General features: G+C 36.9%; 3 protein-coding genes across 4 annotated transcripts; all 3 read right to left on the bottom strand.

Moving 5' to 3' along the window:
- Nucleotides 1-683: 683 nt before the first annotated feature.
- Nucleotides 684-4,428, bottom strand: LOC145205526 (uncharacterized). The gene is made up of 4 exons (XM_080078263.1): nucleotides 4,252-4,428; nucleotides 3,865-4,065; nucleotides 1,210-1,391; nucleotides 684-949 (listed from the first exon to the last, which is right to left on the bottom strand). The coding sequence occupies exons 1-4, from the start codon at nucleotides 4,364-4,366 to the stop codon at nucleotides 776-778; spliced, it is 672 nt and encodes a 223-aa protein (XP_079934389.1). The 5' UTR covers nucleotides 4,367-4,428; the 3' UTR covers nucleotides 684-775.
- A 3,432-nt stretch (nucleotides 4,429-7,860) lies between these two features.
- LOC145204163 (uncharacterized) lies at nucleotides 7,861-10,490 on the bottom strand. Of its 2 annotated transcripts, XM_080076615.1 has the most exons (9): nucleotides 10,333-10,490; nucleotides 10,191-10,273; nucleotides 10,032-10,127; nucleotides 9,822-9,930; nucleotides 9,373-9,573; nucleotides 8,775-8,880; nucleotides 8,427-8,560; nucleotides 8,178-8,359; nucleotides 7,861-8,106 (listed from the first exon to the last, which is right to left on the bottom strand). In XM_080076615.1, the coding sequence occupies exons 1-9, from the start codon at nucleotides 10,397-10,399 to the stop codon at nucleotides 7,930-7,932; spliced, it is 1,155 nt and encodes a 384-aa protein (XP_079932741.1). In that variant the 5' UTR covers nucleotides 10,400-10,490; the 3' UTR covers nucleotides 7,861-7,929. The 2 variants fall into 2 exon arrangements, with proteins under 2 accessions (XP_079932741.1, XP_079932742.1); XM_080076616.1 differs by lacking the exon at nucleotides 10,333-10,490 and having other exon boundaries at nucleotides 10,032-10,104; nucleotides 10,191-10,237.
- A 2,069-nt stretch (nucleotides 10,491-12,559) lies between these two features.
- LOC145204178 (neuronal calcium sensor 1-like) lies at nucleotides 12,560-19,549 on the bottom strand. The gene is made up of 6 exons (XM_080076636.1): nucleotides 19,408-19,549; nucleotides 18,902-19,011; nucleotides 18,562-18,694; nucleotides 18,166-18,254; nucleotides 17,698-17,775; nucleotides 12,560-15,649 (listed from the first exon to the last, which is right to left on the bottom strand). Exons 1-6 carry the CDS (start codon nucleotides 19,469-19,471, stop codon nucleotides 15,551-15,553), a joined length of 573 nt encoding a protein of 190 aa, XP_079932762.1. The 5' UTR covers nucleotides 19,472-19,549; the 3' UTR covers nucleotides 12,560-15,550.
- Nucleotides 19,550-20,780: the final 1,231 nt, after the last annotated feature.

Below are 20,780 nucleotides of genomic sequence, written 5' to 3'. Positions count from 1 at the left end.
ATTGAAATTTGTTCTACTTTTTTACACTTTTTACATGTATGGTATTAATTTGCCGTTTTTGTGTTTTCTGTAAAAAATGTTTACACATTAAAAAAATCTATTTGCTACAAAATTCGGATTAGCTCCTTTTTTCTATTTGGGTTCGGTCTTCAGTTTCCAATAAACCGAGCTGGATTTTAGCCTGATGTTACACTTGATCACAATTGTGCTGTATTTTTATTGTATTTACTTCCGGAGAACAATTTTAGGTGGGAACTGGGTTTAGACGCCAATTTTTACCGTGCAAGTGTAATTTCTGTGGGTCTAGCGTGGTTTTATTAAGTTTGTTACGTTTACTATTGAGTGTGTGGTACAATTGAGTGCCATTTACAGTTATGTGAGTATGTGGTATTTCGTTATGGTAGTTGATAGAAAACCGATAAGTAAAATGTAATACATTTTTGCCGTTTATCTTTCAAAAAAATGTAAATAAACAGTTCTGGATAGGTTTGGACCGGTAGTTTTTGTTATAAATCCCCAATTTTGTTTACTCGTGTCAACGAATCGTGACAATATTCTCGATTGGGAAAACGCTAATTAAAAGGTATTACATTTCTGGTTTTGTTTTTTCAGGAGATGTAACCAAACAGTTTTCACTCAGTGCGTTAAATTAGTTTAAAAAAATACTGATTTGTGTAGTGAGTTTATTTCAATAACTGCAAGAAACAAGTCAGTAGGTTGAGTGTTTAACGAAAATGTCAAGGCAACTATTTACAAGTCAATTTGATCACAGGCATCAGGGTCCGCAGGCATTCTGGCAAACTTCAGTAATCAGTTGTTTTGCGATTTGTTCTCCAGCTCTCTCAAAGTCTCCTTCAATGATGAACATGTGCTCCAGATCACCGGCGATATCAAGAAGTTGTTCCATGTTAATTGGTTCTTCGTCGAATTTAAAGAACACCGCATAGATCTGAACGTTCAAACACAAGTTAATATAAAAAAACGCTTCCACTAATTCTACTACTCTTCACCAATTTTGTTCCGCTGTTATTCTAGCAAAGCTTTTTTCTTTATTCAAAAATGCCAGGTAATGCTTTCATTCTGGGCTGAGTGTATTTCAAATAATGGTTTAGTTTAGTTTCAACCAGACAAGCAACGATTTTGATTTGAGATTCTTTGGCTCCATTTACTTTCATATATTTATATACTTATACTTCTGGTATACTTTACCAAAACTCCATCGTCTCGGAGAGCTTGCGCAGCCTCTTTAACGTCATCGTCTGAGTTTTTGTCAAAATAAACGGCCACTACGTCTTGATGGTGATACCCCACGTGACCTTTCACAAACACTTGATCTCTGACGTAACGAAGAGCGTTTCCAGTGTTAACTGGGCCACCAGTCCACACATCACCTGGAATAATTTGTATTACTCGATTCAAACACATAACATTTCAATGCCACTTGGTTTGGGCAAATTGTTTAAAAACGTATGACGGATTTATTTAGGTGGTTCAAATCGGCAAGAGTCAAAGTCAAAACTCAAATTTGCTGATTAATATGAGGCGTGTGCTTTTTTCTTGTTGCAAACTTGTATCAGTTGAGCTTCATATTAATCAGTTTAAAGTAAAAAAACAACTTCATTCACACAATTGTTTGGACTTCATGACTTGAATTTTGTGGAAAAAACTATAACAAAAAATAACGATATACAAATAAGCAACAGTTTGAAGGAGTCAAATTTCGAATTATAAAAGATTTATACCTAGGGAAGGATATAGTTGGAATCCTCCTGCACCATCAGGAGAAACAAAAGGATCGGTGGTTTCGTTCAAGAAAAAACTGATTTCTGGATGAACTACATCACTGAACATGATTCGCGCCTGGCGGTAATATTCTGGATCCACAACAAAACGGCTGTGGAAACAGAGTTGTAAGTCGGGCCGGGCTATTCGGGCTTAGGTTTCCTTAAAAAAACGGGCTTGGTTCGGGCCTGATTTTTTACTCTGGGTCAGTATCTTTTACTTTTATTTTTTGAATACATTTAACCAGCTAAGTAGCCAGTTGCTGGATGTGACATAATGTCAAACAGCCATTAACAAGCCTTGTTGTATATTGAGTTGTATTGGTCTTTCCTGAGGATCAATTTATAGGCATGTCAACCAAACTTTCGGACCTTAACGAGCTTCTCAAAAACGAATCGGTTTAGGCCGGGTTCGGGCACCAATTTTAGGCTCGTTTAAACTCTGTGTGGAAATGTTAACAAAAACAGTGCAGAGTGAGAATACTAACCAGAAGTAATAGCTTGTACGTAGTGACAAGCTCCAAGCAGTGCACACTGTTTGACATAAGGGCTTGTCAGTGCAGCTGGAGACAAGGCATGGACCCATATTGCCTAGGGTAGTCAGACTATGGCATCGATGCAGTATGTAATGCTATAACAGGGGTGGGCAAACTACGGCCCGCGGGCCGCATGCGGCCCGGCAAAGGAGTTCATGCGGCCCGCCAAATGTTTCCGAGTAACGCTGAATAGTACTATGAGCACAGGCGCAGAGTTTTAAAAATACCGGGGGTGTGACTTGCCGATACCAATGCCATGTGCAGTATCTGTACCCGCACGATCAGTTTTTTTTAAGGTTTGGTTTGGGTGACCGCTAAAAGTAGTTTTAAGAGACCGCAAGTGTTTCATTTAAATACCAAAATATAGCCATTTCCAAATTTTGGGAAACCGCTGGAGAAATTAGGGGGACTGAAACACCTTAAAAAAACACTGCGCACGATACTTTGGAACTAAACACAGATACTTTTCACGTGCTTTAGCCTGCCACGTTTTTATGCAAATCGTCACTTGACACAATTTCTTCGTTCGATAAAAGTAAAAGCGATTCACATTTTCAAATACAGCCCACTTTGCACTGTTGACGCCCAAACTTTGACACAAGGACTTCATTAACAAAAAACGTGGTTCACCCTTTGTTGCAACAAACGCTTGTTTTTTAAAAAAAAACAATTACAATTGTAGCGTATCAACCACTGTTTGTACAATCATGAACAAACGTATTTGCATAAAGCTGAAAATATACTATGTAATAATTTTGCGCAGGGGTGCACAACCTGCGGCCGCAATCCATTTTGCTAAATATTTTGATTTTCAAACTGCTAAAACAAATTTCGTGGGACTGGAAAAAAGATTACCAGTCTAGCAATCATATGCGCCAGGCTTTTTAACCGCTTATTATGTGCAAACAATGCGAAAAAACGCGCACTGCAATCGTCACAATACAGTTTATGACGTCATAAACACTTAGCTCTGTTTAGCTAAACTTGTGCACAAGTTAGAAATTGTTAATCAGAGCATCTTAGGCGACTTTAAATGGTATAATATGATACAAACCTTATTCTTTACATCAGTTGTTTTAAAACAAAACAACAAGCAAACAATTGGCGGCCGTTGGTGAAATACCATGCGGCCCGATAAGATTATAAACTTTTGAATGCGGCCCTTGCACTGAAAAGTTTGCCCACCCCTGTGCTATAAGCTTACTAATCATAAAAGTTTTTTTTATGTTTATTGAAAATATTAATTTGTCAAGCGTATACTGTGATACAGGAACAAATTACTACACCAATGAACTTCTATATACTATATATGTCATGCAGTAATGCGCAGTAATGTCAGTGTTAACCCAAAGTGATATATTTAATGACGTTTTTTACCATTTACCTATTGAAGGCTTTGCCGAATGTACTCAAACCCATTGTAAAGTCGGTAACCGTTTTTCTGTTTGCCAAGATGACATAATCAAACGGTGCGTAAGGTGGACAAGTTTCTGAAACAAACCTAAACAAGGTAACAAAACATTGTCATATGAATGAGCTACACTCACTTGCACAACAAGGCGCCTTCATCGACCACTGGCCGTTTCCCATGCATTGCAAAGTTGTAGAGTCGCTTGGGTTAAGATAATATCCAGACTTAATGCAGCTGTGGTAACATTGCGAACCGATCTTGTTACTATTTGTGCAGTACACTCTTCCGTTTTGAAGTTTGTTTGGCGGAAAACTACATGTCTGTTGTCTTATCTTGTCTGTAACAATACAAAATAATACATAACCCAAGTTAGCTTATAGCTTATATCGCCGGCAACAACAAGGTATTTTGTTTAGGATACAGAGGACAATGTAAAGTTTATGTTGAGCATAAATATGTTTAGGGCTAATTTCCCAAATCGACTTTATGCCATATTTTTATGCCATTTATGCCACACTTTCACCTGTACATGATTCAGCAACATTGCAGGAATCTTTGTCACAGCAACAACAGCAAACAGATGAAAACAGGTTGTCGTTGCATTGATGCCTTCCACCGTATTTGTCCCAGTTCTGCATACATCAAATGGTGGCAATAATAACTATAATTAACACTGTTTCAATTCGGATGTATTCACTACATGTCTAAGAACATGCATTTCTGTTACTGTGTTAGAATTAAACAGCAATACAACAAGCTTGTAACAAAACTTTCTTGCTTTAGCTGCATGACTGCGACCAAACGCGCACACTGCCGGTCACACAAGCGCTTAGTGCCTAAGGTCCGAGCGTCTCGCAAAACGCCTTCACACTTTGACCCAACCGTTAAACGACAGTTTACTTCAGTCAAGGAATTGGAAGTGGACGTTTTCAAAATGATGAACATGGACAATTATCAAAGTTTTAAGTTTGTTTGTATTGGATTATTAAAAAGTTAACAAAAGTTAGCAACAAAACAGTCTAAAAAAGCCCTACAAGAGTTCCTTATTACTTGAAGCTGAACATTCCCAACAACTTAAAGCTGCGCAGCACAAATAGCTATTAGACCGAATTAAATCAGTGAAGTTTCTTAATCTTTGTCATAATTTTACAATTTGTTACAAGACCAAGGTCACGAAATTTATGCACATTTCAACATACCTTTGCTACAGACAAGAACTGATATAAAGAGGGTGGTTTGAAAAATGACCGCAGAGCGCGAAAACATTTTGAACTGCTTTTAATTGTTCACTTCCAAAGCATACAGAACAAACGAACAGTAAGCACTAAAGAACCTATACATTCAATTTAAATGCAACCAGCCAGCAATTATGACTAAGCAAAATGCGCAAATGGCCACATAGAGCTGCAACACGAATTTGCAACCGTGTTGTCATGGCCACAAAGATTAAAATTAAGATGTATATAACCTATAATGAGTTAAAGTATACCTTGAAAAGCTCTTAAAATGTGCGTGAACCGATGTGGTAAATTTTCGGCATATATTGTCTCGTCACGCAATGTGGTAAAAACTTGTTTGAGTCCTCAGGCTAAAAGCCTACCTGCTATTTGCACAAAGATGAAAAGCAACTCGTAGTATTTGACTGGGAAATATGGTCGAAAAATGCATGCACTTATTCACACCGTCAAACAACACATGCATTATGCGTATAGTCTCAACCCTTATTGTCCTGTTTGTGTCTTAGCTCCATTCAAGTAAGAGAAATTATGCCCACTTGCTACATATCAAACCGTTTTCGCAAAACTCTTGCAGAAAATATAGGTAGATAAATCATTATTTAGCCTATTAGAAACCTTGTGCTTTGTTATATTACCCACAATTACACCTAACAAAGGATAAATTTGACCCCTGGTTAAGAACAAAGTGACATATTTTCGACAAAAGAGATAAAATTTATAAACAAACACCATGAGCAGGCACTTTCCTATAGTAAACTTTGAGGGTAAGATGAATCGATAACTTCTGGCAACTCATACCAAACTCTCAGGGCTACCGGCGAATTTTAGCGATTTGAGTCTGTCTTTCATGCGAGTTCATGCAACAAATAATGAGCTCGAAATATTTGACCGTGTTGCGATTCGAACCCACAAGATGTGACATTTGGAGCTGTCTTGTGCTGATAAATTAAGCTAGACAGCCTCCACGGGATACTTACAGACGGTCGGATCAAAACCATAACCAAAAAGAAATCACGTCAAAAATGTCAAACACTTTGTCAAACGAATTTGTTTTTATTGACTGATCCCACTAAGCAACGGATTTTCTACTTTGTCAACATATTATGGCCCACAAACATCTTGACTCATTTCATTTGCCATTCTCGTCCCAACTTATGTGCCGATTCTCCAGAAGTTGTTCCATGTCCAATGGAACGTTGTTGTCGAACTTACAAAATATTACGTAAGTCTGCAAAGCAAAATGACATAAACAGTAACTACCTTATTGTTTTTGTGCAAGGGGTAAAGAAAATGTGTGATATATGTCATCACTTAGAATAAACTTTATTTCAGACATTACTTCAATCCAAATTCATTGCAAACAACAATTATTGACATCATTTATGATGAACATAAAAGTTCCTGTCGTGGGTTCGAATCCCACCACAGTCCAGATTTTTCCTCGCCTGTGCATTAGCACATAGAAATGCTCGACTGATTCGGTATCACGCCTTTAATAGGCCAGGCGTACTATGATTTAAAAAGTTCCCAACAGTAGAAGGACTGTGTTGTGGTTGAATTTAAGCATAATGAGTGCAAAGTTTACGAAAACCTCTTTGCAATCTAATGTTTCAATAAGTTGATCAATGTTGGGCGTAATGCATTTCGATGTGTTCGAGTCAAACAAAACTTCATTCCAAATGGACGCTTCAAAAACAAAAAAGGAACTGTTGTTGAAAACTCATACTGATTTAGATTACCTATGCTATTTGATTGCTGGTTGATGACAAAATTTCACCTGTACATGTTTCAGCAACGTTACAAAAATCCTTGTCACAGCAGCAACAGCAAACAGATGAAAACAGATTGTCGTTGCACTGATGCCTTCTACCGTATTTGTCCAAGTTCTAAATATATTTTTGATTGTCAAAGCAATAAGCAATACTGACACTACTAAATCTGCAAAAAGCTTATGTTGTACAAACGCCTCAGAACTGAAACAGCAACACAACAGATTTGTGAAACCTTGCCTTGCTTGAACGTTTTTATGTTCAGAAACGCACAAACTGCCAATTGCACAAGCGCTTAGTGCCTGGGGTACAAATTTTAAGGCGATATTCGACACTTTGAACGGGCCAAGTCATCATAAGAGCAGTTTACTAAGGCAGAATAACGCAAAATAATTCACACAAAAAGTTACGGGTAATGATAGTGTGCACGTTGTTCATGAAGTTTCTGTTTGAAAATTTATAAACAGTTTAGAATTCAATTAACCTTTAACAGGATTTGAAACGCTTTTGCAAACTAACATAATATATATTCTCAAAAAAGTGCTGGAGGAATTTTATGAGAATCTAAAGGTCCTAACCATGACTATAGTCACTGTAGTCCAGGCCTACAAGTGAACTATAGAACTAGAGTTATTAATTTCGATCTAAGGTGCACATTGAGTAAGTGTTCTAAAACAACTTGTCTTCAGCGAGATTCAAACTTTCGACTTCTGCTTTTTGCAGCAATAACAATAATTAACATTCACATGCATCAAAACGCAAAGCATTTATACTAGCATAAACTGCGGATGACGTTAAAAGAATATTTTCCGAGAGTTTGACAAACTCTTGCTTGGTATGCCCTACGCCTACAGGCATGTCATTAAGGGTAAAATGACGTAAATAATACGAACGAGTCTTGCTACACGAAATGTGTCGCTGGGTCATTCAAAAAAAATCTCTTTTTAAGAGACATATTTATGTCCCCTCAAAACTCTGCCTAAACTGTTTATCTGGATAACAGCTTTCGGCCGAAACTTTGATCAAATGGGGCAACAGATATAAAAAACACAACCGCATATTAAGCATCCTTATGGTTGAATAACCTCTGTAGGTCAATAATAATCAAGCCAAATCAGTTTACTCATCAGCAGCCTGTTTTATTTTGTTGATTACCAATATCAATTGCAACAATTTAACATGTAACCACAAACACTAAGGCCCACAAACGTCTTGACAGAGGTGGGAGATTAATTCTGTTGCCAATCTCGTTCCAATTTCTGTGTCGCCTTCCTCAACAACAAACACGTGTTCAGGTTCACCAGCAATGTCCAGAAGCTGTTCCATGTCCAACGGAACGTTGTCATACAAGTTAAAAAACAAGACGTAGGTCTGCGGAATCAAAATGTTGGAACATCAAACTTCGAACTTTCTCCGAACTTATGCTAAAAATAAAGATTTACCAAAACGCCATCGCCCCTGAGAGCTTGTGCTGCCTCTTTAACATCATCGTCTGAGCTTCTATCAGTGGATACGACCAACACATCCTTGTGATCGAGAGGACGATGACCTTTGACATATATATTGTCTTTGACGTAACGAAGAGCGTTTCCAATGTTCACCTTATCACTGTCGGTCACGTCACCTAATATTCAAATCATGTCAGCACTTTCATAACGAATGTGACAGTTATATTTTCAGGAAATAATAACCTTCCGCTGGGTGGCGCTCTGGTCCTGGACGAGTGCTCCTGGAACCGTTCAAAAATGTACTGAACTCCGGATAAACAACATCACTAAATAGGATTCTTGCTTCCCTGTAGTATTTTCGATCCAGCTTCCAACGCCTAGTAATGCGCAAGGTTATCAAAAGGGTCTTTATTTAAAGTGTTTTTTTTTTGTATCTGAAAAGTTATCAACAGACTAAATGCTCATGAGTGTTTGGTCTTATTTTTTTCAGGCGTACTTTGGTCCAGAATTTCAAGGCAATTAAGTAGAAGTTTATACGGTTTTATAGCAGTTTTCTTATACTTATGTTTTGTACATTCAAAAAAAACTTACGGGAAAAACAGATTGCCAAATGCACCACGTGCTTTTTTGAACCTCTTATCAGATCTTCTGTTCACCATGGCGACTAGATCGTACGGTGCATATGGAGGACAGGGTTCTAAAACATAAATTGCTAAGTAATAAGAAAGGGGTGTAATGTATCAAGTAGTGATGCACCGAAGTTTCGGTTGGCCGAAACATTTCGGCCGAATCCGTTGTTTTCCAATGTTTCGGTTTCGGCTCGAACTTTTTTGAAAATTCGGCCGAAACCGAACTTTTTTGTTGTATGGAATTAAAGTCTTAAATTTCATTTTCGCCCATACGAAACATCATAAATTAACTATTTGTTGTATTTATAAATTACGAGCCACGTTGTCTGTAAAATATTACAAGTTTAGCAAAGCTTATGCATTGTGAAAGTTATTTTGGTTTATCATAATTGAGGTAACTCGCATCAACAACACAAGTTTCAGTTGAAAACATCCATAAGAATGGGGATTTTAGGTTCGGCCTGATTCGGCCGAAATTATTCGGCCTCAAGGCCGAATATTCGGTTTCGGCCCGAACCTTTTTAGGCGGGTTCGGTGCATCACTAGTATCAAGTACTCACTTGCACAACAAGGCGCCTTCTTCGACCACTGGCCGTTTCCCATGCATTGCAAAGTTGCAGAGTCGCTTGGGTTAAGATAATATCCAGACTTAGTGCAGCTGTAGTAACATTCCGACCCAACCTTGTTACTATTTGTGCAGTAAACTCTTCCGTTGCGGAAGTTGTTTGGAGGAGAGTCACAAGTCTGTTGTCCAGTATAGGCTGAAACAATACAGAGATGTTTGACTCAGCCAGTAACGTTTTTGCACAACCTAAACCATTTTCGTGTACAAGCACTCATTAAATTTGACCCCGAGGCAGATTAAACAGTCGGTTACAACAGAAGAAAATTCAGGCGTTATTACTTGACATAAACTGCAGACAGTCTTTTAATCACATGCACAGCAACAGAGATGACTGCAATGCTTTCAAATCAGTCCAGCACATTTGAAGAAAACTATTATATTCACCTGTACATGATTCAGCAACGTTGCAGGAATCTTTGTCACAGCAACAACAGCAAACAGATGAAAACAGGTTTCTGTTGCATTGATGCCTTCCACCGTATTTGTCAAAGTTCTTAACGAAATGAATATTTAAAGAATACGAGCTGTTACGAACGTCGATACACAGAATACATTGCCAAAAATCTTGTGTTTGGTTTATAAGTTATAACAAACCTGATCACGGTCGCTTAAACAAGCTTGCTTTTGTTTACATTGCTTCCAAATCCTCTGCATGAAGAAGTTTCTCCTAATAACAGTTGAACAAACGTCCTTAAACACAACGAAATCAATTTCCATACAACATATTATTGCTTTTGTTTAAATTATTCCTACCTGTGTTGATTGGCATGTCACCAACTTCCCATTTTTGGAACAATCTTCTTCACTTGCAGCTGAACATTCCCAACACTTTAAACCTGCATGAAATATTTGACGTTGTCATAAGTTTACAAAACTGCTCACGCGGTTTCCTTACCCTGTGCAAGATCGAGAAACACCAACAAAAGGGCTGCTTGAAAAATTGCAACAACCACAGAGTTCATTTTGTTCCGAATACAAAGTCACTGTTAGTAAGCCTCAGACATTTGCAAAATAATATCATGGCCCGTTTGCTTAATTTTTATAATATTCCCTCGGGCTGTAAATCGGTGCGAATTACGAAAGCGGTTGTAGATGTTTTTCTAACTCCTGCAGGTCGAGGAATTTGATTTACTTTTTTGATAGCACAATTCGTGTGTAGCTCAGTTTGCACAGCGAGAGACTCGGAAAGACTTCAGGCCGCGGTTCGAATCTCACCACAGGCTAGATTTTTCTAGCCTATGCGTTGCCGTTGAAATAATGACATTCCTATCCAATAGCAGGATATCTGAGGCGCCAAAATCTATTATTTGTCGTTGATCCAAGTGTACCTGGTAGCTCACATAAATTATTCACATGATGCTTATCGAATTCCTGACACCGACAAGAAATTACAGACCTCATGTCTGACGATTCCTAGAATATCGATTTGAATATATATTTGTGCTTTTAATATTCGGTCACTACACCAGGTTTTTTAAACACATTTTAATGTGAACGTTTAAAAAATTAAGCAATATAGTTTCAAGAGAATCAAGCAAAACATCCGAGAGAGTTTAAATAATGTGTGAATGGCGTTGTTCATCCTCAAGGTGGTACCATTTTCCTCGTACAGAAACCTCGGCGTGCAGTGGTAAACTTAAAGTTTATTGGTTGCAAAATTGTGTTGCCTTTTAACTGGTGGGTATAAACTAGTGATGTAATTTCGATTTGGCCGAAACCGAATATTCGGCAGTTTTGCCGAATAAATTCGGCCGAATCAGCCGAATCTTTGTGACGTCACGCGAAGTCGTACCCAACGTGTTTGACATGAAAACATAAGTTCATCTACCAGGTTATAAGTTCAGAATGGTTGTGTTTCGTACTTATTTTAGTTCTGTGGGGTTTAACATTGCTTCAAGCATAATTGCCAACCTGACACTGAATTACGGATTTTTTGTCTGCAGTGGAATAAACGATAATGTGCCAAAAAATGTGATAATTGTCGCGATTTTCGTTGGTACTAAGCACGAAAGACATGTTTAACGCTTGGAATTTGTGTTCGTAAAAGATTCGGTTTCGGCCGAATCGCAACAAATTAGTCGGCCGAAACCGAATCTTTGTGAAATCGGCCGATTCGGCCGAAAAAATTCGGCAAACCGAATATTCGGAACATCTCTAGTATAAACGCCACACAAACGGTCAGTTGCTTTTCTTAAACCAAACAAAACGTCGTAAAGGATAAAACGCAATACTCTGAAGAACTACAGTAAGCGTTAATTGTAAAAAAATAAAAAGTGATAAACAAACAAACCATTGGATTAGCAGTGGCACAAAAAATGTTTATCGATTCTTAATATATAGAGGGCAATTTTGTTAACGGATGGACGTAACTTGTCCATAACGAAGCAAATATAAAAATATTCGGCCAAGTTTACAACAAATAATAAACCTGATATTACGACCAGACGCTGTACTTCCTTGTTTGATAACGAACAAATACAGCTACAAAAAGGATTACGCATCATGATGCTGACGCATTGTTCATTTGACAAGTAACTTATGACGCAAGGGATTTTGGAAGACTAGGGGCATTTCCCATGAAAAAGATCATTAAAAGTAATCGTGTTGCTACGACCGCGTAAACAGCAGTCATTACTCTTGTTACATCGTGGTGTTTGTATATTTGTCTTATTCGAACAAGTCGTGCACTGAACAACAGTTTACTACTAGGATACCATGATACCACCGGCAAACACACACTTGCGGTCGTTCTATTTCTATAAAATTGCTTACAAGAGATCGGCTTGTTATGGTACAAAGCACTCTTTAAAAAATTCAATCCAATAGCACAGTGTTTCCCAACCTATAGGTCGCAAACCAAAGTTTGGTCGTCTAAAAATTCTGTTAGATCGCCTGTTTGGGGGCAATGAGAGATCTACTTTATGACTTTGTTCCGTAGTGTTCTTTTTTCATTTTGCTTCAAATTGTTGCCTAATAAAATCTGATTTGCAGACAAAAATACAACCAAAATAGCAAGAATGCATGTCCATGGGTCGCGGCAAAACCACAAAACAAAAGTTACGAAGTATTTGGGTCGTATCAAAAAAGGTTGGGAACCACTGCCTTATTTTACAGCAGACAAATTTATTGAAAGGTTTTATTTGTATTAATAATAGTAATTGTCGATGATAAACGGTATATTCTCATTAAAGCAAGCAAACACAGTATTACCAGGAATTAAGGAACGACACACCGCAAGTGAGAACACAAAAACAAAGCGACACGATGAGAAAACACGAGACCACGTGCAGAGAAAAAAGGCGGGAAAATGCGAAAAAAACTAATTGAGCGAAAAATCGATAAAATATGTACTGGGATAACTTGTGTCCCCTGATATTGATTTTCGATACAGACAACACTGCAATTTGGGATTAGTACATCTGTATGTGATATAACAAAATAGAACTGTACATACTATAGTGTTGTACTGTAGACAAACAACATCATCATATGGGCAATCAAATGCTACATGCCGAAATACTAAAGAAGCATGAAGCTTAAGAGAATTACATGTCAATGCACGCACACGATAGTTCAACAAAATGGCAACTGAAGATAGAAAATTATGTGCACATCCCTATAGACTTATAGTTCGCATGGATTTCAGCCTCTTAAAATACGTTTCCCGTTGGTTTTAGGGACAAGTACGCCGTTTTGCGACGAAATTTGCGTATGGGATTTATTCTCAGGAACTGAATGCAACACAATACGAGACATTGGCAGATGGTTTTGCCAGATGATACCCGAGACAGCCACAAATCAACGTAAGCGCACCACAAACAAAAGATCTATATATATGACCGCCTATAAAAACAAACAGCGGCGTGTACGAGTGTCTCATCGTAAAACGTCAACATATGCTGACGTCAATACGTCTTTAGGTCAACAAAATAAAATTTATGAGTACAAAATGTGAAACGTACGTTGTAGCGTTTATGTTGACGGCTTGCAAGGGAGTCGTTTTCATATTAAACTTGGCTTCATTTAAATAACGTGGCGACTTCACAAAAAAACTATACAGCTTGCAAGCCATGTTTCAATTCAAACCGACGGCAAAAGGGCTAAATTCAACGCGCACAAAAAGAAAATTATATTGAATCCTTTCGGAGATCCACTAGGGAGCTGAAATAAATTATGCATGAAGGGATTTGAGGGTGACTGAACAACCTATGGCTGCCCTGCGTCGTCTCACCACAGTGTTAATCTGTCATTCACTTCACGCGTCCGGTGTTCACCACAAGCGCGCCGTGTCATAATGCTGTTTCAATGGCAAATGTTTGCTTGAAGCGATCTTAATATGTTCAGAGTGCAACTTTCTATTGGCAAGCTAACAAAACTACTTTTTTATGTGCCATGCGGATTACGTGATGCCAGAAACTAATTTTTATCAAGGCGAAAGATAATTACACAATGGTTAAATTGGGTTAAACAACAAAAACATCGACAGACCAGAAGTGACAAACGGCACGGATCCCAATTTCCGCCTTGTCAAAGCGATCAAGTGCTCTGATTAACAGCACAAGCTTTAGTCAACATTTTACCAAATTAGCTAAAGTTACAGTTGAGAAAATTTACGTTAGTGCGATTAGGCTACAATCAACCGCTTTATTACATCCACATGCGTAACACGGATTTCCTTAGTAAAAGGGCAATATCTAAAACGGGCGTGAAATGACTAGCTACGACAAAGCGGGGATTTCATTTCACAGTATAACTGTCCATAAAGCAGAAATAGGCTGACCACGTAAGAATACATGAACTTGTGCAGTTTTTATGACTAATTTTAAAGGGTGCTTAAAATAAATTTGAAGATCTATTTTGCGCGAATCGTTTTAGAGCTTTATGTGTGCTTCGCCAGTTTGTGATTGAAACAAACGTTTAAAAATGCCACTTAATTCCTCTACGCAGCAAAATAATTCGTTAAGAGAACAACAATGGGCTTTAAGATCGCTTATATCAGTGCCTCGACGTTATCCGAGCAATGGTATTCGCAAATCGTGTAAGGCGATGAAAAACAAACATGCCATGCCAATGTGACTTTCCGAAGCATCTGCATACGACATATTAATGGTCTGTATCGTGCTAGCCTGGTTTTTCACGATACTAATGTGCTAGTGCCGTTATTTATGTTCGTTAAATATTAACTAGTGTTTGAATATGCGATGTGTTGGAAACGTAGGGCGTGGCGACCGCCGGGAAATGTACAAACCACGTTTTGGAAACTGGAAAGGTTTCAACGCACATATATATATATCTATTCATCGTGGGTTGCGTGAATGGGTGATTGTGCTTTAAAAAATGACAAAAAGGTGTGGCTGAAATGCAACTTAAATTCGCGTTAAGCACATAAATTAGGGAATTACAGAGCATCTCATTCAATATGCAAGTACCAGTGCAAACAGTAAAATACAAGAAGAAACTGCGCATGATTACAACAAATTGGACTCATACAATAATTGGTACCATACCTAGGTCTTGGCAATAGTTCTGTTATTTGCCAAATAGAGAAATAGTGTTCTTGCACATAACCATACTTTGTATGCGTGAAAAAAAAAAAAAAATTTGTGGCATTGTCAAATTATGTAGACACCTGTATGTGGTCTTTAGCATTTTTTCGTTTTATTTGCACTGTTGCTTTAAAATTTACTGGGTATCGAATAGAACCAGCTGTTTGTGTTTCTTTTCATTTACTGCAAAACCTTCTGAACAAAAAATGCTAAAGTCCACATCTAAGTGCCTAGCATCAATGCCTAATTGTACAGCAGCCAACTTATACAGAACATTTGAACATATGAAAAACATAACTTAGCTGGAGCACTAAGGATGTTGTTAACACATGTCATCGCCCAGATGACATGCGGGGCTACAGAAATCCTGGTGTACATGATTAAGTACCACAAAAATCACAAGCACAGTTGTATGGGTTTCATGTACAAATGGTTCATACCAAACAACAGCTTAATGCGGTGAATACAAACCTTAGAAACCAGGACAAGAAGGTGAAAGTCCCTAACATGTCAGGAAACAAATAGGGAGTTCAGTGCAAAATGGTAGACAGTTGTTTAATACTTGTTTTAAACCAACCCATCGTAGATAGACAATGCCTGGACAATTGATGGGTCACTTTTTGCACCAATCAAAAATTCTTCTCGTGTCAAGCGTCCATCATGGTTCTGCAAATGTTGAGAAATTAGTAATGAAATAGTAGACTGTTCGGAACACTACATACCGATCTGTTCATAAGTTGAATGGTGAAAATAACGGCCCAAATAGACATAAAAAGCGACATGCTTTATTTTTGTGACTCAAGTGTATATAAACGGGTGTAACTGATGTGGCCCTCATATAACTGATGATGTTGAAACATTTGAAAAATAAAGCATGTCATTTTTACGTCTATTTGGGCCGTTATTTTCACCATTAACCAAAAATTACTCATGTATTAATTTATTTTACCTGTTACAAAAACACTTAATATTTGCCTAAATCCATATGTCCAATATTCTATCAATGTCATTTTTCATATAAAAGCTGTGAAATTAAACAAGCAAAACCTTTTTTCATTTTGATACCAGTGTAAGCTGTAACAAAGACAAAACGCTTTTCTTAAAATATTAAAATTATGTTCAGGATGCTGCTTTAAACCTCAGAAAACAGTGCACTGTGTTAAATTTGATACGTTGATATATATTTTGATTCCAGGTTGTTTGCAAAGTATCCAAGTATATTCTACCAACAAACTTAGTAGTTACCATTCCTAAATGCCACAAAATGGCTGCAAATCTTTTTGTACAGCTGAAGCATGGCCAATTGCAGCTTCGCTATCTCATAGTTATGTAATTAAATGTTAGAGAAGATATTGCATCAGACAACAAAACATGAGGGCGTGTTGGGGCTGGATTATATCCCATGTGACTACAGTGCAACAGGGTTGACATTTTAAAAATTAATTAAGCCAATTTTACAACATTTAATCACTACGGCACAGATAAGATAGCTTGCCACACAATTTATTACATTAACAAGCTTATCACTTACATTGCAAAAAAAAATTCCAAAAGGGATGAAAATCTCATAATTATAGAAATAGCAACGCAATTGTAAGTTATGTGGAAAAAAAACAACCCACAGAGAAGGAGCTTATTTGATGACAAAACTGAATGCAACATAACATATATTGTTTCTCCAAGCCAGTGTTTTTTAACCATAGGTCTATAGACTGGTTTAGGTCCACAAGGCCCCCTCAGAATATATTGTAGCCAATTTTGTAACAGTGTGGTTTGATTTCACTTTAGAAATGCCGACATGTCACAAATCTGTTCGATTGATTCCTTTGGAGTTAAGATTTTACATAGTACACCATCACAGAAGTTATTGGGGAATTTAAGGGCCTGCAAGTTTAAAAGGTTTAAAACCCCTTATGTAGTCTGAACTGCCGCTTTACACAGTGGTGTGCAACCTGCTGTATATGGGTCAAATGCATGTTGAGCAACCTGCACAGACTTTTGGATTTCAAATAATTTTTTGTTGTTGGGGCCAAATGGTATTTTTAAGTGTGTAGGGAGCCGCAAAAAAACGAAACCTTAAGAAAATCACTAAAGATTATGACTTTGGAAGATAAAATAGGAATGTTTGGTGGTTTTCTGAGGTCTGGTGCGAGCCGCAAAATAAGTAGTTGGGAGTCGCATGCGGCCCCGAAAACCGAGTTTGAGAACCACTGCTCTAAACTATTAAGGTGCAGTGCTATCAAGCGATCATCAATTCTTATTGTGTTTATGAGCGTATCAATGCACCTTGTGCTAATTTTGCAACCTACCAATACAGCTGGAATTACTTGCAAATATTACTTGTACTTGTTAATTTAATCAATGCAGTTTGCTTAAAGAAACCTTATGCAATATAAAGGTTGTATTTGGACTGTCAGTGCTAAAGGTTGCACATCCCTCTTCACAGCGGGAAATACTTTGACAACACAAAGAGAGTAGAGTTAACATGTCTGTGAAACATGATCAAATTACAATGAAAAAAATGATTTGATTTTTGTCACACAGTTCATTATTCTAAACAGGGCAAACATTAAATTTTCCCTATACATATATAATGTGTGATGGGTTCGTTTTACCTGTTACCAATGGTTATAGATATGTCGTTTACCATTGAGTGGGTGGGGAAAAAAACTGATGAATGTGACCTTATCTAAGTTGTCAGGCATAATACTTACTTTATCCATTCTTTGGAAAATCTTTTCCACACGTTTTTGTGGAGTATTTTCCTCCTCTGGCAAATTTACTGCATCGCCCTATGTGAGAAAATCTGTTAGTGACAGTAAACCAAGTGGGACATATTTAACCGGTTGCTTGCATACAGATAGGGAAGTATGGTCAATAATGACGTCAATCTATGCCAACCACAGAACTGATATAACTACAAGATCTACATATTTCTTGCATTGACGTCAGCCAGCACAGGTAACAATGCATATGATGATAATTTTAGCATCTGAATCCTTAAGATTGTAGTACAATACATATATATAACATAAATTAGACAGACCTATGTAAATAAAAATGCCTTGTAGGGCTTATAGGTCCAATGACACATACTGTATACATATATACTTCAAGTTCACAAATTCAAGGCCAAGATCAATAATAAAACTGTTTTTTATGCTTAGTATGAAAGAACTTACCACCATAGAAAATATGGCTTCAACGATATTCAACATTTCAGCTTTTGTTATGTATCCATCATTGTCCAGGTCATAAAGCTGAAAAGCCCCTGTAACAATGCAAATATTATTTTAAGCTAGTGCTTCAAAAAAGCCCACGTAACAATGCAAATATATATTTTTTATGTGTGGGCCTCATCCAAAATCCTGTACACAGCAAATTATTTGTTCAAACAAATATTTATGTTTAAGAAGTGATTTAACACTACACAGACAGTCTGCAAAAATCATTACATTTTGTAGCATTTGCTGTTTTCTTCTGTTTGGGGAAGTAAGAGGCTTTATCACATGGAATTAAGTTAAAAAGCTTTTTATGCTTTGGTTCACATTTCCAGTAATCACAGCCAAGCTACTTACAGTTTAATTTCTCATCCAAAGTCCCTCTTGAGGTAACACTAAGAGCCATTATAAACTCTTCAAACTCAACAGTGCCATCATTGTTGTCATCAAACGTTGTAAATACAAATTTGGCAAAATTAGCTGAATTACCCTGAAAAGTAGAAACGAAAAATGAATGAAGCATTTTTCTCAAACTTTTATCCATAATCAGTAAAGCTTACAACATACAGCAGTATGTTAATGTTTTTTTAATTAAATTTTTAAAATAAATCTTAAACAAACAAAACTTTTAATTAAAAACCAAGATACATTTTTGTACACCTATCAATAAATGTTATACATGTAACAGTTGTTTTACCTGCGGAAAAAACTGTCGATAAATTCCCTGAAACTCATCAAAAGTCAATTTTCCTGTTGGACAATCATGTAGAAATCCCTTATGCCATTGCTGGAGTTCACTCTCAGTAACTATGTAAAAAATTAATTGTTTCATCGTGCACAAAAACACCACATTGCCTGTTTCATTTCAATTTACTTAAATCAAATATATTAGCTATTGCTACCAGGCATAATGTATAATCAAGTATTGCTCATCCAGAAGTTTTATTATTACTTAAATAATGTTTGTTGTTTAACATGATGGGTAAAAACTGATATTTGAAGCAAAACCTTTGTCTTTAAAAGACACAAAAGGGTAAAATAGTGTTTATTGGCAAAGATTTTGGATGCATAACATCTTTTTTTTGGAACATAGAGCGATTATTTTTTTTCTTTTAAAGACATTGCAGATGTTGTTAAGCATGAAAACTCAAATCAATAGTCAAACAGTGTAAGTTTAATAACAACCAACTTAAATAGTCTCACATTTTGTTTCTTTTTTTAGTTTGTCCAAAACCTCTGGCTTCAGTTTGCTTTTCCGGTTTCCCATCACAATATTTTACTAATTTGCTAATACAATAAAAATAAATTCTAAACCTTTTCTGTGAATCGTACAAATTTACAAAACAAGCACTGTAAACCTTTGACGATCAATATCATGATGTAAATCCCTCTGGAGTGGTTTAATGATATTAAGTTGCTGATACATCACAATTATTGACAAGTTTTGTAAAATGTTCGGTTTAAATTTACACAAAAATTTGTTGCCTAATTAAAATTGGGCTCTGGGACAAAACTGAAGACTGTAATAATGAAATTGGCATTTTTTGACTAATTTTTCTAAACTACACGCACACATCAGATAACTTGTTTCAAAACCTTACCCCTTTATCCTTTAAAAAATGAATTTAATAAATTTACAAACTTTAAAACCAGAATTACTGCTAAAACAATTTGACTGAAGTGGCGACATTTTGTCAATCGGTTTGCGCCGAAAAGCAGTGTACCTTTACTGTCATCAAACTAGAAATACTATTAAATACAAAACTAAACACCAAAAATCAACCGAGCAACGCCACAATGTGCAACAATAACAACAAACTTTTCAAACTGAACAGACTTGACTAACATTTGCGTTCGCGATTCTGACACCAACATTTTCACAACGGTTGGTATTATTTTTTTCGATTTTTTTGTAGGTCCTCTATGTCAGGGGTGGGCAACCTTTTTTACTGTGGGGCCAATTACAATTGTCAAAAATAGATCGCGGGCCGCACCTGTGTATAACACAAGGTGATTTTACTTCGTTTCTTACCCAATATGCTTAAATATAAGTATAATTCGAATTTGATTCTAGCCACATTTTGCCAGGTCGCAGAAAACTGGCATCAGGCGCATTAATCTGCTTAAAAATATATAATAGTTCGACTCGTTTGCCAGTACATTTGAAATCTAAGCGTCTCTGCGGGCCGCACAACCTTTAATGAAGGGCCGCATTTGGCCCGCGGGCCGCAGGTTGCCCACCCCTGCTCTATGTTCATGATAATAAGCATATATAACAGTAGTAAACAAGTAACACCAATATTTTGTTAATTTATTTGACTTTTGCAAGTATTAAACATTTATTGGACAAGTTTTAAATTTATTATTTTGTTAGCAACCATCGAATATTGCATTGCATCGTATTGTTTTTTATTGTATGTAGGCATACCATTGAAGATTAAAATGCAAACCCTTAACAAGCGCGAAAGCCTTCCTAAACTGCAAATAATTTAGGCGTTTATAATCGTTAAAATAGCAATTCAGAATTACTTCAGGCAATGCAATTGCCTCGAGGCCAAGGAATGTGCAGAGTCTCT

Source organism: Phallusia mammillata, chromosome 8 (genome assembly GCF_965637545.1).
Source record: "Phallusia mammillata chromosome 8, kaPhaMamm4.hap1.1, whole genome shotgun sequence".
In the NCBI taxonomy this organism is placed as follows: domain Eukaryota; kingdom Metazoa; phylum Chordata; class Ascidiacea; order Phlebobranchia; family Ascidiidae; genus Phallusia; species Phallusia mammillata.
Note: the sequence above shows the minus strand (reverse complement) of the source record. Positions and strands in the feature narration are given on the sequence as shown.

What these genes read in the sequence shown, in the direction of transcription:
- LOC145205526 (XM_080078263.1), bottom strand. Translation starts at nt 4,366, where the DNA reads ATGCAGAACTGGGACAAATACGGTGGAAGGCATCAATGCAACGACAAC. An exon ending in TGTTGCTGAATCATGTACAG is followed by an intron (nt 4,066 to 4,251) that starts GTGAAAGTGTGG and finishes GTATTGTTACAG; the next exon opens with ACAAGATAAGACAACAGACA. An exon ending in GAAGGCGCCTTGTTGTGCAA is followed by an intron (nt 1,392 to 3,864) that starts GTGAGTGTAGCT and finishes AAATTATTCCAG; the next exon opens with GTGATGTGTGGACTGGTGGC.
- LOC145204163 (XM_080076615.1), bottom strand. Translation starts at nt 10,399, where the DNA reads ATGAACTCTGTGGTTGTTGCAATTTTTCAAGCAGCCCTTTTGTTGGTG. An exon ending in TGACATGCCAATCAACACAG is followed by an intron (nt 10,128 to 10,190) that starts GTAGGAATAATT and finishes GTTGTGTTTAAG; the next exon opens with GACGTTTGTTCAACTGTTAT. An exon ending in CGTTGCTGAATCATGTACAG is followed by an intron (nt 9,574 to 9,821) that starts GTGAATATAATA and finishes GTATTGTTTCAG; the next exon opens with CCTATACTGGACAACAGACT.
- LOC145204178 (XM_080076636.1), bottom strand. Translation starts at nt 19,471, where the DNA reads ATGGGAAACCGGAAAAGCAAACTGAAGCCAGAGGTTTTGGACAAACTA. An exon ending in AAGCCATATTTTCTATGGTG is followed by an intron (nt 17,776 to 18,165) that starts GTAAGTTCTTTC and finishes TTTCTCACATAG; the next exon opens with GGCGATGCAGTAAATTTGCC. An exon ending in TTTTCCAAAGAATGGATAAA is followed by an intron (nt 15,650 to 17,697) that starts GTAAGTATTATG and finishes CAACATTTGCAG; the next exon opens with AACCATGATGGACGCTTGAC.